The sequence below is a fragment of the Callithrix jacchus genome, chromosome 10, assembly GCF_049354715.1.
Source record: "Callithrix jacchus isolate 240 chromosome 10, calJac240_pri, whole genome shotgun sequence".
In the NCBI taxonomy this organism is placed as follows: Eukaryota; Metazoa; Chordata; class Mammalia; order Primates; family Cebidae; genus Callithrix; species Callithrix jacchus.
The window spans coordinates 117,144,794-117,163,304 of record NC_133511.1 but is presented as its reverse complement, the minus strand read 5'-3'; the positions used below and the strand labels follow the sequence as shown (position 1 = coordinate 117,163,304).

At 39.6% G+C, this 18,511-nt stretch overlaps 1 protein-coding gene across 1 annotated transcript; it reads left to right on the top strand.

The window, feature by feature from the left end:
• Window positions 1-182: 182 nt before the first annotated feature.
• Window positions 183-16,798, top strand: TCN1 (transcobalamin 1). Its single transcript, XM_002755392.7, has 9 exons — window positions 183-275; window positions 2,587-2,760; window positions 6,703-6,843; window positions 8,160-8,315; window positions 10,244-10,434; window positions 13,547-13,736; window positions 14,772-14,955; window positions 16,293-16,411; window positions 16,581-16,798. Exons 1-9 carry the CDS (start codon window positions 197-199, stop codon window positions 16,640-16,642), a joined length of 1,296 nt encoding a protein of 431 aa, XP_002755438.3. The 5' UTR covers window positions 183-196; the 3' UTR covers window positions 16,643-16,798.
• The last annotated feature ends 1,713 nt before the right edge of the window (window positions 16,799-18,511 follow it).

The window sequence follows — 18,511 nt, the reverse complement described above, 5'->3', positions numbered from 1 at the left end:
AACCACACTTTACAATTCTTCTTCCTGATTTATTACATTAGATGGACAAATACACTTGACCACACCTCCCAACATTTCTCAATATTTGCTTGAGTGAAAAGAAGCCGAGGCAACCTGAAGGAGGAGTTCTCATTACCTTCTGTCCATCACCTAATAAATAGCCAATCCCTCAACATTCCGGTACACTGTTGAAGAGATGAGGCAGTCACACCAGCTGCCCCTAGTGGGGCTCTTACTGTTTTCTCTCATTCCAAGCCAGCTATGTGAGATCTGTGGTGAGTACACTTTGAGCTAAAATTACTCGAGTGATAGTCTGCTGAAGACTGTTGACAAGAGACTCTATATAGAGTTACCTGAGAAAAGATCCCATTCCCGTTCCATATGTGGTTGGACTCCATGAATGATGGCAAGGGTGGCAGGAGATGGTGAGGAAAGTCCCACAATGCATGTTGTTGTAAGAGGAATTATAGATTGTGTGTTAACTTGCCTAACTGCTCTTTCTATGCTCAGATCCTCTCTAGCACAGCATCCCTGCCAAGTAACTTTTTATTCATGTGAATTTCCAATGACAGAAAATGTACGCTCCCAGAAACTTTTCTAGATCATGGAAAGTGATCTTTTTGTTTTGAAATGCAATCTTTTTTTCTGAAATTCAATCCATGATTTCTGGGTTAACCCCTTGTAACTACACAGAAAAAAACTAATAATCTCTTTCAAATAGTGATGATTGCTGTCTTATCATGAGTGAGTTTAGATGTTCCAAGTTGCATGTCCACATCCCTTCAACTCTTTCTTAGGAGACATGGGATAAAGTTCCATCATCTCTTGCCTGGATGTTATACCCAGAGATTGTGTGGTTCTGTAAAAGAATAATAAAGCAAGAGAAAGAAAAACTAGATTCATGTTTAGTTTGCTCCCTTAGTCGCTGAATGACCCAACATTTCTGAATTTCTTTAGCTTTCTTCATAAATGAAGGATAATAAGGGGAGGCTATTGAAGCAAATTATCTCCTGAAGTCTGTCTGGTGCAGTTCTCAGGTGCATGCCTTCTCTTTTGTGAGACTTTACTCTAAAATTGAGCTTCAACCCAAAGATGATTAGGTGGTACAGTCTGTGCTCTGTAACCAGTAAGAAGAGAACAACACCACAGAAGACAGGCTTGTATACATACAGGCTATAGCATAGACTCTTCTGACTAATTTTTCTTCTCGGCCTAACATTTCCCTTGTTGGATCCTAAGAATAGGGGATGGCTATGTAGGTTTTAGAGTTCAATTTGTTTTAAGTAACAATAATAATAATTGAATTTATCTTTAGCAGTCAAGGAAGCTGATTTGAGTTGTTGACCAGGAACTAAAAAGTCTGTTTCAGGGCCAGAAAATCTGCTGAGCTGGATGCGTCCACAAAATCTCAGAGAATTGACTCAATTGGTCCATTGTGTCTGCAACACATCATGACCTTTCTACAATTACTGCATTCAGATCTTCTTGACTCTTCCTTTTAAAGCGAAGAAAACTGGGCAAGGGAAATTACATTTCCTTGATTCTCAAGTATAGCGATAAAAACTCCAGTTGAGTTACAAATAATAATATGTGCAGCATTTTACAGTTAATTCAGTGGTTTATTGACCAATATCTGTAAGGTAGGTGTTAACAGCCACAATTTTTAGATGAGAAAACTAAGGGTAAAACAAGCTACGTAACTTATTATTCACAGTCATAAATTAAGGAGCACAGAGTGTGGCCAAAATATGAATCCAAAGCTCATGTTCTTCTCACTCCCCTACTAATCCGTTAGATAATATGGAGAAGGGTAGGATCTGGGGCTACCCCTCAAGATTATGGAAAAACATATTGAGAAACTGTTCTGTGTTTTTAACAGTAACTCTTTTTATTCACCTCTATTTCTTTGGGAGCTCCAGATTCTCCTACTTCCACAGTATAATGTGACTTCTCTCCATCTCTGGAATTGGGGCATATTGTAGACTAAAACTGGAGGCTTTTTCAAAGGCTGCATAATGCTGAATAATGATCTTGATGCCCAGCCATCTGGGCAATCAGACAATGAAGGTTTGGGGTCAATCACCAATATAACAGAATTTGTACCTGCATTTTTTCAGCATTAGCCCAATTGATTTAGAAGATGGAGAAGGAAAGAACTGAATCCAGGAAGTAGAAAGTCCAGCTGACTAAGAATCAGAAGACATGCAGTCTAGTTTCAGCTAAGCCTCCAATTATGGAGGTTTCTTTAAGGACACTCTCTCTAAGCGTCATATATGAAATTAGGGAATGATGCTAGATATCCCAGGCAAGGAGTCTGCCAGTACACAATGGTAAGGCTGTACCAGTTGTTAAAATATTAAAACATTTTCATGCTAGTGGTTAAAGGAGTCATGTCTGGCATGGGAGCATGGTTCAAGAGCCACCTTTGTATTATTCCACCAACACAGTCAGCGCCACTGGATTGGTTTACATCTGTGCCATACCTGTTACTAAATATTTTATACAACTGCTAACAGTTTATACGACTGTTCTAAGTCTTACTATTTTCTGAATATGTGTTTCTTATTTCTTCCTCCTCTGCCACAGAGGTAAGTGAAAAAAATGACATAACCCCTCTGTTGAATACAATGATCCATTCAAAGTATACCAGGGGACCCAGCACTGCCAATGTCCTGTTGTCCCTCAAACTTGTTGGAATCCAGAACCAAAGCCTGAGGCAAGAGATGATCAAACAAATCAAATACAATGTGAAAATGAGAGGTAAGTTTCTGTATTCTCTGGAAGATTTACAGAGAATCTTAAAAAATATTATCTGCAACTAATCCTAAAAATGATGCGTCCAAAGTATCCCTGCTACATCCATTCTAATGGTACCAAACTTGAGGTAACAGAAACATGCCCAAAATACATGCCCACGCCACTCACCCTAGAGCAAGGTCTTGCTTATTTTGGTCTTAAAAATAAGTTTTCTTCCATTTGAAGTTTGAAGTGTTTTTTTCCAGTTCTGTGAAGAAGGTCATTAGCTTGATGGGGATGGCACTGAATCCATAAATTACTTTGGGCAGTATGGCCATTTTCATGATGTTGAGTCTTCCCAACCATGAGCATGAAATGTTTTTCCATCTGTTTGTGTCCTCCCTTATTTCATTGAGCAGTGGTTTGTAGTTCTCCTTGAAGAGGTCTTTTACATCCTTTGTTAGTTGTATTCCTAGGTATTTTATTCTCTTTGTAGCAATTGTGAATGGGAATTCACTTTTGATTTGGCTCTCTGTCTGTTATTGATGTATAGGAATGCTTGTGATTTCTGCACATTGATTTTGTATCCTGAGACTATGCTGAAGTTGCTTATCAGTTTCAGGAGATTTTGGGCTGAGACAATGGGGTCTTCTAAATATACAATCGTATGCAAATAGAGACAATTTGGCTTCCTCTTTTCCTAATTAAATATCCTTTATTTCTTTTTCTTGCCTGATTGTTCTGGCTAGGGCTTCAAATACTACATTGAATAGGAGTGGTGAGAGAGGGCATCCTTGTGCCAGATTTCAAAGGGAATGCTTCCAGCTTTTGCCTCCTCAGTATGATATTGGCTGTGGGTTTGTTATAAATAACTTTTATTATTTTGTGATACATACCATCAATACCTAGTTTATTGAGAGTTTTTAGCATAAAGGGCTGTTGAATTTTGCCAAAGGCCTTCTCTGTATCTATTGAGATAATCATGTGGTTTTTGTCTTTGGTTCTGTTTATGTGATGGATTACATTTATAGACTTGCGTATGTTAAAGCAGCCTTGCATCCCCAGGATGAAGCCTACTTGATCATGATGAATAAGCTTTTTGATTTGCTGTTGCATTCTGTTTGCCAGTATTTTATTGAAGATTTTTGTGTCAATGTTCATCATGGATAATGGCCTGAAGCTTTCTTTTTTAGTTGTGTCTCTGCCCGGTTTTGGTATTAGGATGATGTTGGTCTCCTAAAATGAGTTGGGGAGGATTGCCTCTTTTTGTGTTGTTTGGAATAATTTCAGAAGGAATGGTACCAGCTCCTCTTTGTATGTCTGGTAGAATTCGGCCATAAACCCATCTGGACCTGGACTTTTTTCAGTTGGTAGGCTATTAATTGCTGCCTCAACTTCAGCCCTTGTTATTGGTCTATTCAGGGACTCAACTTCTTCCCAGTTTAGTCTTGGGAGAGTGCAAGAGCCAAAACAATCCTAAGCAAAAAGAACAAAGCTGGAGGCATCATGCTGCCTGACTTCAAACTATACTACAAGTCCATAGTAATCAAAACAGCATGGTACTGGTACCAAAAGAGAAACATAGACCAGTGGAACAGAACGGAGACCTCAGAAGCAACACCACACATCTACAATCATCTGATCTTCGGCAAACCTGAGAAAAACAAGCAATGGGGAAAGGACTCCCTGTTTAATAAATGGTGTTGGGAAAACTGGCTAGCAATGAGCAGAAAGCAGACACTGGACCCCTTCCTGACACCTTATACTAAAATTAATTCCAGATGGATTAAAGATCTAAACATAAGACCTAACACCATAAAAACCCTAGAAGAAAACCTAGGCAAAACCATTCAGGACATAGGCATAGGCAAGGACTTTATGGCTAAAACACCAAAAGCAATGGCAACAAAAGCCAAAATAGACAAATGCAATCTAATTAAACTCCAGAGCTTCTGTAATGCAAAGTAAACAATCATTAGAGTGAACAGCAACCAACAGAATGGGAAAAAATTTTTGTAATCTATGCATCTGACAAAGGGCTAATATCCAGAATCTACAAATAACTCAGACATACAAGAAAAAACAAACAAGCCCATTCAAAAGTGGGTGAAGGACACTTTACAAAAGAAGACATATATAAGGCCAACAAACATATAAAAAATGCTCATCATCACTGGTCATTAGAGAAATGCAAATCAAAACCACATTGAGATACCATCTCACGCCAGTTAGAATGGCGATCATTAAAAAATCTGGAGACAACAGATGCTGGAGAGGATGTAAAGAAATAGGAACACTTTTACACAGTTGGTGGGAATGCAATTAGTTCAACCATTGTGGAAGACAGTGTGGCGATTCCTCAAGGGCCTAGAAATAGAAATACCATTTGACTCAGCCATCCCATTACTGGTATATACCCAAAGAATTATAAATTGTTCTATTATAAAGACACATGCACACGAATGTTCATTGAGGCACTGTTTACAATAGCAAAGACCTGGAACCATCCCAAATGTCCATCAACGATAGACTAGATAAAGAAAATGTGGCACATATACACCATGGAATACTACAGAGTCATAAAAAAGTATGAGTTCATGTCCTTCATAAGGACATGGATGAATCTGGAAACCATCATTCTCAGCAAACTGACACAAGAACAGAAAACCGAACACCACATGTTCTCACTCATAGGCCGGTGTTCAACAATTAGAACAGGTGGACACAGGGAGGAGAGCATCACATACTGCGGACCGTTGGGTGGGGGCTAGGGGAGGGACAGTGGGGGTGGGAGGGTGGAGAGGGATAATGAGGGGAGAAATACCAGATATGGGTGACTGAGGGATGAAGGCAGCAAACCACCTTACCCTGTGTGTACCTAGCCAACAATCCTGCATGATCTGCACATGTACCCTAGAACCTAAAGTACAACTTTAAAAAACTGAAAATAGTAATAATAATTTTTCTTCAAGAAGCAACAAACAAAAGCTATTGATTCTTATCCATTAATGCTGTTATATAAGCTAGCTTAGTTCACAACCACACGGGAATACAGATCACAACTAAGAAAGCTGGTGACGGCAAAGCAACCATGGAGCAAACCAGATTTGGACTAGGTGTGAGTTGGCCTTGAACCAGTCATGTTAATACTGAGCCTCGGTTTTCTAACTAGCATAAGGGGAAATGAAGCCACTCTTATCTACCTCATAATATTAGTATAAGAATATGAGAAGCCGGAAAGTTTTGATACTCTATGAGGCAGAATATTAAAAAATCAAGTACTACTATCTGAGCAAGCTGGCACCACAAAGAGAGAAAAAAATCCCAAGATGTTGTTTATGTTTCCCCTTTGTTCACTTTTATAAGGATTGCATGATTCCAAAATGATTTTCCTCTTTTTTCACTTTTATAAGGATTGCATGATTCCAAAATGAAAAGACCAAGATCTAGTTTGCATTTATACAGTACTGCTCTAGAAGGCTCTGCTTTGAGGATAAAGAAGAGAGGAATCAAATATCAGTACAGGAATGATATTTCTGTCACATAATGATGAAGATATACGACAACTGTCCCACAAGATTTTAATAGTGTATTTTTACTGTAACTTTTCTGTGCTTAGATATGTTTAGATACACAAATACTATTGGGCTATAATTGTCTCTAGTATTCAGGATGGTAATATGTTGTGCTGGTTTTCAGCCTGAGAGCAACAAGCTGTAACCTATAGTCTAGGTGTGTAGTCAGCTATACCATCTAGATTTGTGTAAGTACGCTCTATGATGTTTGCACAGTGACAAAATCGCTTAACAACCAGTTTCTCAGAATTTATCCCTGTCAGAGTGCAACAAGACTGTACAGAGTGCAACAGAAGAAAGAAGTGACAGGCAATGTAAGTCTCAAGGAAATCGGGAGGCCCAAAAAATCACAAGCATGTACCTTGTTAAGCTCGAATATTTTTCTTTTCAGTGTCAGATTTAAGCTCGGGAGAGCTTGCCTTGATTATACTGGGTTTGGGAGCATGTCGTAGCCCTGAGGAAACCTTAATATATGATTACCACCTGATTGACCAGCTAGAAAATAAGTTCCAAGCAGAAATCAAAAATATGGGTAAGAATCAAATATTTAGAGACCATAGAGAACCTTACCTTATCCTCCACTGATTCAGATTATATGAAGTTTCCCTCCACTCTTTCCTTCTCCTCGTAAACCCATTCATCTCACTATATCTTTACAGGGCACTTTCCTTTTCCCTTTCAGTATGCATCTTGAATTTTCTTTTTTTTTTGGGGGGTGGAGGAAGGGAGGAAGGCAGGAAGGGAGGGAGGAAGGAAGGGATGAAGGAAGGAAGGGAGGAAGGGGGGAGGGAAAGAAAGAGGAAGGGAGGGAGGGAAGGGAGGGAAGGAAATCAAGCAATGAGAGAGAAATTGCCGACCTGGATCTAGAGGTTTACAAGTTGATTTCTTTTTTTTTTTTTTTTTTTTTTTTTGAGAGAAGGAAAGAAAAAAAATGAGTAAGAAAGAGGAAGAGAAAGAGGGAGGGTGAACGGAAATATTGCTTTATTCTGAAAAAAAAAGGGTATTAATAATGGCCAATCAATGTTTCATATAAACCTATGAGTAGGTGTGATGTGGTATTGACAAGAATGTATATTTTGTGTATTTGAAGTGGAGAGCTCTATGAATTTTCTTTTTAAATATGTTTAGCTAAACATTGACCCTGTGTCAAGTACTACTTTACATATGATGGCAAGACACACACACACACACACACACACACACACACACACACACACGACTCCATTCTGTAATCCTCCAGGAGCTTGGCTTTAAGTCAAATGATAAATTACACCAGAAATAGCTTAAAAACACAGGACACAGTGGCGTAAGTACCAAAATATGCAATGCTAGTGTATGAGCTAAAGGTGGCCAGAGCACATTATCACTGGGAAAAATAAACTGGCCATGGGAGCCACTAGTGAGGTGCATTGTTTTTATTTCAGCTCCCACCCAATATTTATTCTATTTTTCATTAAGTCCATCTTCGTTTGAGATGGCCTCCAAACTGCGTTTCTACGTAACAGTTTCAACACCTTGCTATTGAAAGCACAATAGAAAGAGTCTTGGAGGTAGAAAACCTGTATTCTGGCCCTAGCTCTGGAACCACCTGGATATCTAGATAGCATCTTAATCTCTTTAAGGCTGTGTCCCCTCAGTTATAAAATGAAAGAAGTTGAGTGGAATTAAGTGGCCCTTAAAAGCCTTTATGTTCCTCAGATTTTCTGATTCTATGCATGACCTCATGCTTCTATTATCCACTTTTCCTTAAATGTCAAGAAACGGAAATAGAGTAAGTAGAAACAGATTGAAAATGTGTACTCCATTACTGCTTCCATGAGTAAGGGAGGTATTTCTTCTCTTTTCTAGAAACACACAATGACAATCCCCTGACTAACTACTACCAGCTCAGCCTGGATGTTTTGGCCTTGTGTCTGTTTGATGGCAACTACTCAACCGCTGAAGTTGTCAAACGCTTCAATCCCGAAAATAAAAACTATTATTTTGGTAGCCAGTTTTCAGTAGGTGAGTTACTAAGCCCAATGCCTTTGGTACAGAGGACATGGTCACCAGTAGGTCTTGCCCTTTGTGTTTTTCTACCGGTAAGCACTTGGGTTTTATTTTCTACCGTCTTTGCTCTAGTCTCCTCAAAAGGGAATTTTCTTTTTGAGAAGAATGGATGATGGATGGCATTTAAGCCTCTTTCTAGATGTGTGGTATACTAGAAATACCTGGTTTCTGCTCCAGCTCTTCTTTGAGTTATATAAACAAAGAATGTTAACTCTTGGTCTTAATTTTTCTAACTGTAAAATGAGGATAAAGCATGAGAATATTTACATGAAACATTTTAGAAATGTTAAGTTTTAGAAAAGGAAAGTGCAATGGAATTCGTTTATCTTATCACTGCCTCTTTCTCTGGCTTATTGAGACAATTTGAATACCAATATTGTCTTGAACAACACCAGCTCTCCAGTGACAAAGTCCAATATTATCATCAATAAAGTATATTTCACCTTGGGAAATAAACTGGAAATTTCCCACTGCGTCAGCTTTAACATCCAAAAAGAAGTCTTTAGACAGCTAGCATAGGTGCTTAGCCTCTATGGATCCAGACACACAAGTTCATCTTTCTCCAAATTCAAATTCAAAGCAAGTCACCATTTAGTATTTCTGGATAGTAAGGAGAATTGTGAGATTCCTCAGACTTCTTTTCCCATGAGGGAGGGAAGGTCCCATGCTAAAGAACACAGGAGGGACCAAGTATCAAGCCAGAAAATGAGTCCTTATCTTTCCTTCTTCCAATCTCTTGCCTCATTCTCTTTTTTAAAGAGGTTTACTGGGCAATAACTCTGTTAAGTACTATTTTCTAATCAGTCTAATGAAACCTTTGAGAGGTTTACAAAGACAAAGTTTCTTTGGTGCATTGTCCCAAATTTTCTCAATTCCTCGGCTGACATGGCTACAAGATTGGAGAAAGATGGAAAAGATGAGAGCAACCAATGTGTAAAAGTGAAATACTGTCCATGTGTATGCAGCTACAAATCCATAGGTGTTTGTGACTAAGGTATGTGTAATGAGAAAAACCCAGAATTGTATTTAAAAAAAAAAAAAAGGCAGGGCGCAGTGGCTCACACCTGTAATCCTAGCACTTTGGGAGGCCAAAGCAGGCAGATCACCTGAGGTCAGGAGTTCAAGACCAGTCTGGCCAACATAGTGAAACCCCGTATCTACTGAAAATACAAAATTAGCTGGGCCTGGTGGCTCACGCCTATAAATCCAGCTACTTAGGAGGCTGAGGCAGGAGAATTGGAGGCTGAGGCAGGAGAATCGCTTGAACCCAGGAGGCAGAGTTTGCAGTGAGGAGAGATCAGACCACTGCACTCTAACCTGCACAGCAAGAGACAGACTCCATCTCAGAAAAAAAAAAACACTCCTCATGGCAGCAAGACAGCTTTAGATATCTGTGCTACATCCCATCTATACACTGCTTTTAAGGTAATTTCCTGGCTCTTTACCTGCTATGTATGTGTGATGGGTCTCTTTGCCTTGGCAAGTTCTTAGATGCTTTCCAGGATGTTTGGATTCTTAGAGACACCTGTTCCTCAGTTCAGCACCATGGCCTTGGCTTCAAAGTTCAGGCAGCAGACATACTCACTTAAATAACCTGGTGGGAAACCCATCACACTACAGTATGAGGTATGAAGTATGGAGTACATAGCAACCAAACATTGTTAAGAAATCTATAAATATTTGAGTGGTTAGTGCTGGAGAGATGATTACTATATCTTGAAATCTTTCTTCATCAATTAGCATGACCAACCATCCCAGTTTTTCTAAATCTGTTTTTCTTTTAGCACAACATCCCAGGAAAATCTCACATCCCAGGAAACCTCTCAGCCCAGGACAAACTAAGATGGTTGGTCCCCTACCAACAATGTTTTGTTTCCTGACAGATACTGGTGCAATGGCTGTCCTGGCTCTGACCTGTGTGAAAAGGAGTCTAATAAATGGGCAGGTCAAAGCAGATGGAGGGGATCTGATGAAGATCAGTAACTATACAAAGTCACTGGTAGACAAGATTCTGTCTAAGAAAAAAAGAAATGGTCTCATTGGAAACACATTTAGTACAGGAGACGCCATGCAGGTAAGTCAAAGGGTGAAACAGGAGGCAGAGAAGGGAGTCTTCTCTGGAAGAATGCAGTATATATATATATATATATATATATATATTTTTTTTTTTTTTTTGAGATGGAGTTTCACTCTTGTTGCCCAGGCTGGAGCGCAATGGTGTGATCTCGGCTCACTGCAACCTCCACCTCCTGAGGTTAAGTGATTCTCCCGCCTCAGCCTCTTGAGTAGCTGAGATTACAGGCACCCACCACCATTGCCCTGCTAGTTTTTTCTATTTTTAGTAGAGATGGGGTTTCACCATATTGGCCAGGCTGGTCTCAAACTCCTGACCTCAGGTAATCCACCCACCTCGGCCTTTCAGAGTGTTGGGATTACAGGCATGAACCACTGCATCCGGCCAGTATCTTTACCCTTTCTTATTGGCCTCCTAAGATCTTATTATCCATTCTGCGGTTCCTATACTAACTGATTTTGCTCATATGATTCCCCTCCCCTGCTTGACATGTACTCTTCTCATCTTCGGCTTTACTTCTCCATAACCAATGCTTCTAGAAACTTTTCCTAACTACAATTTCTCTAAGAAACTCTAGAGTCTACACAATCTACCCTGTTGTTCTATCACATGTAGTTTTACACTTTCACACACACCGTAGTCCCCCCTTATCCACAGTTTCACTTTCCACAGTTTCAGTATCCCAAGGTCATCCAAGATCTGAAAACACTAAATGGAAAATTTCAGAAATAAACAATTCCTAAGTTTTAAATTGTGCATAATTCTGAGTAGTGTGATAAAATATTGCACCTTCCGGCTCTGTTCCACCCAGGAAGTGATTCCTCTCTCCATCTATGCTTGTTAATAACTTAGTAGCCCGTTATCTTATCAACTGTCCCAACGTTGAAGGGTGTGTGGTCAAGTAACGCTTATTTACTTAATAATCGCCCCAAAGCACAAGAGTAACGGTGCTGTGGTATATTATTATAATTGTTCTATGTTATTATTTATGTTGTTGTTAATCTCTTACCGTCCCTAATTTGTAAACTGAACTTTATGATAGGTGTAGATATATAGGAAAAAACATAGTATATTTAAGGCTTGGTACTATCCACGGTTTCAGACATCCACTGCAGGTCTTGGAATGTATCTCCCGCTGATAAGAGGGAACTACCACATTATCTCCATTTCTAAACTAGAAGCATGAGTCACAGTAACTGTGTCAGTAATTTACCTAATCTCACAAAACCAGGAAATGGTGCAGATTGGGATGGGACCTGGGCAGTTGTTCTCAAAACTGACACTCAGCACCTACCCTGTCATGCCTACGCTCCTTGAGGTCTGAGACTTCATTTCTGCACTCATTCATCCACTGATTTACAAACTCTAAGGGGAAGCTATTAGAAGCAATCGAGGAAGGTTTACAGAAAAAAAAAAATTACTGCATTCTCAGTATGAACAGGTGTTTTCCAGGCTGACTCAGGGTGAGAGGACTTTCAAGGGAGAGATGACAGCAAGGACAAAGACCCAAAAGCACAAAAAATTAGGCATTTTTTTATTATTATACTTTACATTCTGGGTTACACGTGCAGAACATGCAGGTTTGTTACATAGATATACATGTGCCTTGGTGGTTTGCTGCGTCCTTCCCCCTGTTAGGCATTTTAAGGTCAAGGTGTTCAGCATGGCCAGCACATAGTCCTTGGGAAACATAGCAGGAGGCTGGAGGTGTAAGCATGGGTCCAGTCACGAGGTTATCTGTATTGTTGTTGTTACTATTTATGTTGCTGTTGCCTTACTAAGTTTGAACTGAATATATAACTGGTTTCCCATTTTGTTTGCACGTTTGAATCACCTGAAAGAGCTCTTAGAAAACACTAAAACCTAGGCCCACATCAGCCAGGTAGTACAGAAATTTAGAGGTGGAGCCTGCGCCTTGCTCTTGTTTAAAAGCCCTACAGTTGACACAGATTCACAGTATGATCAAGAGCTACTTGTCTACACGACATTGCTGGGTATTTTTAAATATTAATAACATTTAATTTATCGTTATGTATGTGAATAACATTTATTGATGTGTCTTAAGAGGAGATTACTATGACCAGTTTTTATTTTTTCTTAATATCCCACAAATGCTTGTGGATCACTTGGTTAGCTTAAGAACCTCCAAGAAAAGATGAAAACAGGAACCATCCATCCCTGAGAAACTACAGAGCATGTTCAAGTCCAACCCACTTTAGTTCCTGTCTTGCTCACCCCAATACCCTCCTAACCTTTACTACCTCACAATTCTGCCCCTTCAATAGAGCTTACATTCTGCTGCCCAGAGAGTTTCTGTTTAATGAACTATTAGACTCCCATTGTCAATCAAATAATGTCAGCTACTTCCTTGTTGTTGTCAACAAATGATGTCAGACACCTCACCATAAAATTCAAGCATCTGCTAGTCTAGCCCAACTTCCTTCTCCAGCCTGTTCTTCCACAGTTGCCTCCAATGTTCCCTATACACTGGTTCTCCTAAACCAGTAAAAATCCCCTGAGAAACTTTGCTAAAATGCAGATACTCTCATCACTGTCAGATCACATCCTGGCCACACCTACCTAACACCTTTGTTCATGTTGTTCCTCTTGAGTACAGAGCTCCCCATCTCTCATCTCAGCTGGCATTTAAATTCCATCTCACGTTCCAAGGTATTTGAGTTATATCACCTTCTTCAGGAGGCTTTTTTTTGCCTCATTAAATGTGTGTGAGCTCCTCTCCTCTTTTGAAGGAGACATGCCACTAGCTGCATCCCTTAGGATATTCCTCTGGCATCTCTTTTTACAATAGTTTGTTAATATTTATTGAGTGTCTCCTATATGACCAGTATTTCGCAGTATTGGGATATAGAAATAATGTGGCAAAGTCTGCTCTCATTGGAACTATTATAGCTTATGTTATTAAACAGTTCTCACCTCCCCGCCCAAACTAGTTTATAAGCTTCTGGATAATAGGAAAGGGATCTGAGTTCTCTGAGGTGCTTCCTAGGTAGTCAATGTTCAATTAATACTTAATTAGTTCTTATTTGAAGCGTCTCATATTCTCTCTGTCTCTCTTTATCTCGTCACCCCTCCCGTTGCCCTGCCTCATTAGGCCCTCTTTGTATCATCAGACTATTATAATGAAAATGAGTGGAATTGCCAAGAAACTCTGAAAGCAGTGCTCATGAAAATTTCCCAAGGAGCATTCAGTATTCCGACTGCTGCAGCCCAGGTCTTACCTGCCCTGTTGGGAAAGACCTACTTGGATGTTAACAGAGACTCTTCTTGTGTCTCTGGTTCAGGTACAAGTATTAAAGAGCATACTGTTTTGCTTTTCACCATAGCACCCAAAGCATGTGAGATTCAGGTGTCCTTAGAAACCAAAAGTGACCAGATAAACCTCCAAAACATAATAGTTACCAGAGAGAATTCAGTTTTCGTAATGTTATCAGGGATTACAGCCACCTGAGGATTTGTTCTTAACTGAGTGCTAGATGTCCTTCTTAGTTCAAACATTAACAAGGCGGATTGATTAAATAATGTCTATCTCCAAAGGCGTATTTTCTGATTGTTGGGTATAGAAGAATCTGAGCATCATTCTCATCCTAAACAAAGCAGAGAGGATTGGTATCGTGACTCTGACTTTCCATTTTGAGTGATCCTTCAGGGAAATGAGACATCTGTGTAGAAAGGATATGCCAGTATGCGAAAATTGTAGCATACATTACTTATTCAAACAAATAACTTTGCAACCAGGTAGAAGGAAAGGAGACATTTTCTTACATCTCTGCCCTCTCCTGGTTCAGCCACTTACAGATTTAGGAAACTTGGACAAAATATTTAACCTCTAAGCTTCAGTTTTCTAATGTAAAAATTGGGAACAAGGACAATATCTAATGTAGGTTTTTGTAAAGATTGAATGAGACAATCAGTTTAAAATGATTAGTACAGTGCCTGGCACTTCATATGTTTTCAATAAATGTTAAGCAGTTGAAAAGGAGAAAAGGTAAGCATTATTGTATTCTGTACCAAGGCAAAAAAAAAAAAAAAAGTCAGGATCCTCTGTGAGAAACAGAAGTTAGAGCAACTGAATTGCTTCAACAGCTGGGAGCTGTGCCAAGTGCCAACATTCACAAGCTGGTGAGTTTTGGTCTTAGTTTCGGCTTTAGTCATATGAGAAATTTGCCCTTTGAGTAATGATAATTGTTCTTTATAGTAAATCCATGTCTGCATAAAGGCAAGGAGTCCTTGGATAGGACTTAAGTAGGTAGATCTGCAAACTCTAGTATCATGTTTATTATTCTGAATATTGCTCTGGGTTTTTCTGTCTCTCTCAGGTAACTTCAACATCTCCATTCCTGAGCCTGTAACTGTGACACCTCCTGAGTCACAATCAAATATCTCAGTCAATTACTCTGTGAGAATTAATGAAACATATTCAGCCAATGTCACTGTGCCAGAGGGTTCTGTCTTCCTCGCTGTGATGGAGAAAGCTCAGGAAATAAATCAGACCATATTTTGGTAGGTCTTTACCTAACTTGAGACTAAGGTGTTTACAGTCATTTCTAAAGATGCAGTAAGAATGCCTTTGCACCTAAATACAAAGTATATTTAAAACGCTCTGGGTCAGTAGCTTTGCTGTCCATCTACATCTCACAGGAGGAGTTTAAAATAGGAGGTGAGCTATTTCATCTTCTTGTTTCTATTAGGTAGTAAATTAATATTCACTTAATAGATTAATTTGTCTCAAGGTTCTCTCTTATTTCAGTAAAAGTTTTTCAATAAATATAACTTCTAAAGTCAAACATTTGAGATCTAGAACAGTGGTTCTTAACTCTTCTTGAATCACTGACCCCTTTGAAAATCAGATGAATGCAATGACTGTTCACCCCAGAAAAAAATGAACATACAAACAAAAATTGGCATTTATTTGTTTACTTATTTTAGAGACAAGTCTTACTATGTTGTCCAGGTTGGTCTTGAACTCCTGGGCTCAAGAGATCTGCCCACCTCAGCCTCCCAAAGTGCTGAGATTACAGGCATGAGCCACTGCCAAATTTGGCATTTAAATTGGGAGTTTCACAGATGCCCTGAAGCTTCTCCCTGCCCTTGCTTTCAGAAAATTCATAGATCCCTAAGTTAAAGTTACTGCCAAGGAGGTCAAGTATTAAAATTAAAATGATGGCTTTGCCTCTGAAAAAAAGTATGATTTATTTGGCTCCTTAACTCTAGTTGACAGTTATTTATTGTGTCTAACAACATAGCGTGGGATGCTATAAAGAAAATCAGAATAATAATATAATATATATTATAAAGGATACCCTCGAGGGCTTTAAGGAAGGTAGAAAATGACTAAGAAATATAAAACAGATATTGACCATGTCGCATTTTAGAAAACACAGTATGAAATATCAAATTATCCTTTCCTGTTCCTCTTTCCTAAGGGAAAACTCACTAACTTATGGTACCTCCAAGACATGAGATTAACAAGTTCTTCTACTGAATCAGTATCTTCAGCTCATACTATCTTGGGGTGGAAGGTTGAAGCTGTGGTCTGAAAAGTATCTACCATAGCAGGTGAAGGGCGGGGGAGAAGCAGAAACCATGAGCACCATTTCTCTAATTTAGCATGGAGTGTGGACTGTCTGCATTAGAATCATCTGGAGTGTTTATAAAACATGAAGATTCCTGACCCCCACCTCATATCTAAAATTAAAGTGTCTATGGATAAGGCCAGGAAATCTGCATTTTTTTATATCATCGAGTGATTGTCAGGTACATTAAAGTTTGAGAAATGATCATTGAGGGTTTCCTTTGACAATTCTAAGTTCCAGTAACGTATTTGCTGTTGCCCACAGCTTCACAATGGAGGAGAGCCAATGGGGGCCCTACATCACCTCTGTTCAGGGTTTATGGGCCAGCAATGATGACAGAACCTACTGGGAACTTCTGAGTGGAGGCAAACCACTGAGCCAAGGTAAGGGTGAGACATGCCAAAAAGACTCGTGCCAAAAATGCCCAAAGCATGGAGAGGGCTGTGAGCCTTCGTGGTGATTGGGCCAAGGCGTTAGAAGAGATGACATCCATTATTTGGTGATTTAGTGGTCAAATCATTTGACCCAGGTCTCTTTCCTCTTCGTTTTCAGGAGTTGGAAGTTACGTTGTCCATAATGGAGAAAACCTGGAGGTTCGCTGGAGGACATACTAATAAGCCCAAACTTTCCTCAGCTGGATGAAGTCCATTTGCAGTGGAGTTCCATGCCAACTGGCCTTATGCCTTCTTCTTCATTTATCCCAGTACCAGTAGGAGAGTTCATAACCTCCCCTTCTCTCTCTACATGTTCAATAAAAGATTAACCACCATACAAAAGAGCATGTTCTAATTAGTTCATTCTTAGAGGATTTTAAAATGTATTAGAGGAAAGCCCACGTGTCTAATAAGCGGGGTTCTACTCAGGGTTCTCCTATTAACCAAGTGGCATTGGGCAACTGGGTAAAACGGTGATAAGGTTTTAGGTCTAACATTGCAGCAGCAACCAGCGAGATCAAGCGGAAACTCTGCAGGAGACTGAGCTCTCTGAGGCCCAGATGCAAGAGAGGAACCCAGTGGTCACACTGACTTCATATGCGTAGTGGGTAGAAAGAAACATGTTGCTCAGAAGGGGAAAGTGAGGCACATACATAAAAGGTCTGACCACAGTTTGAGAAACAGTTTCATCCCCTGCCTCCAGCTGTCTCCCCTGGGGTCCTACTTGTTTTTCTTTTAGGTTTATTTTCCCTTTATTTCCCCATAAAATCACCCCAATATTCATATCAAAATGCACGTGCAAAAAAAAAATCACTTCCAATCTTCATTTCCACAGAATTCATTTTTTTCCTTTTTTTCTATTTTTTATTTTTCTAATCAATCTTTGTCATGCTAAGAAGTCACTTTTTTTTTTTTTTTTTTGACATGGAATCTCACTCTGTCTCCAGGCTGGAGTGCAGTGGTACCATCTCATCTCGACTCACTACAACCTCCACCTCCCGGGTTCAAGTGATTCTTCTGCCTCAGCCTCCCAAGTAGCTGGGATTACAGGCAGAGGTTGCAGTGAACTAAGATCACACAATTGTATCCCAACCTGGGTGACAGAGCCAGACTCTGTCAAAAAGAAAAGAAAGAAAGAAAGAAGAAAAAAAGAAAGAGAGAGAGAGAGAAAGAAAGTGAGAGAGAGAGAGAAAGAAAGAAAGAAAGAGAGAGAAAGAAAGAAGAAAGAGAGAGAGAGAGAAAGAAAGAAAGAAAGAAAGAAAGAAAGAAAGAAAGAAAGAAAGAAGAAAGAGAGAGAGAGAAAGAAAGAAAGAAAGATAGTTCAGACCACACTTGCCCAACAAGAAGCTACTACAGCTTGAGACTATTACAGAACCTGAACTGAGCCTAAAGAGAGAAACTTGCTTCTGCTGCCACAGCAAAGAATAATCACCACAAATAAACCTTACTTATGTCCAGAGAGAGTCTGAGTGCTTTAATATCCAAATATTAGGCACAGGAGAAACAAGGAAATAAGTGAACACACAATCCCAGTCAATAGTTAACCAAGGAATGTCAAAATGCCTCTATTAAGAAATGTATGGCCTGTGTGGTTCCTGTTCTGGGATTTACTAACTGCTACAATTGTGTCACGATCAGTCTTGCAGCAGCCCTGGCTGTAAATGGCAATTTTTAACACAAGGAAGTGAGTGGTTAGAGCTGGCAGGCCAAGGGTGTGTGGATCATCTCAGGATGATCAGGAGCAGGCTCTAGAACCCAAAGTCAGCACCATATCGGACTCATAGTCCTGTATTAGATTCTTATTGTTTCTGTAACAGATTACCACAAATTTTGTTACTTAAGACAAATTTGTCATCTCTCAGTTCTAGAGGTCAGAAGTCTCACTGGGCTAAAATCAAGGTTTCAAAAGAGCTGTGTTTCTTCTAGAGGTGGCACCAGTAAACCAAGTTCTTACCCTATTTGTTATGGGTCACAAAGAAAGAACATGCAATTGGACAAAAGCAATCAGGTCATACTCACTGGCCAGGGAATGGAGAAGGGGAGCTTCTC

Coding starts and splice junctions, on each gene's coding strand:
- TCN1 (XM_002755392.7), top strand. CDS start 197: ATGAGGCAGTCACACCAGCTGCCCCTAGTGGGGCTCTTACTGTTTTCT. Junction 2,761..6,702: donor ATACAATGTGAAAATGAGAG/GTAAGTTTCTGT, acceptor TTTTCTTTTCAG/TGTCAGATTTAAGCTCGGGA. Junction 14,956..16,292: donor ATAAATCAGACCATATTTTG/GTAGGTCTTTAC, acceptor TGTTGCCCACAG/CTTCACAATGGAGGAGAGCC.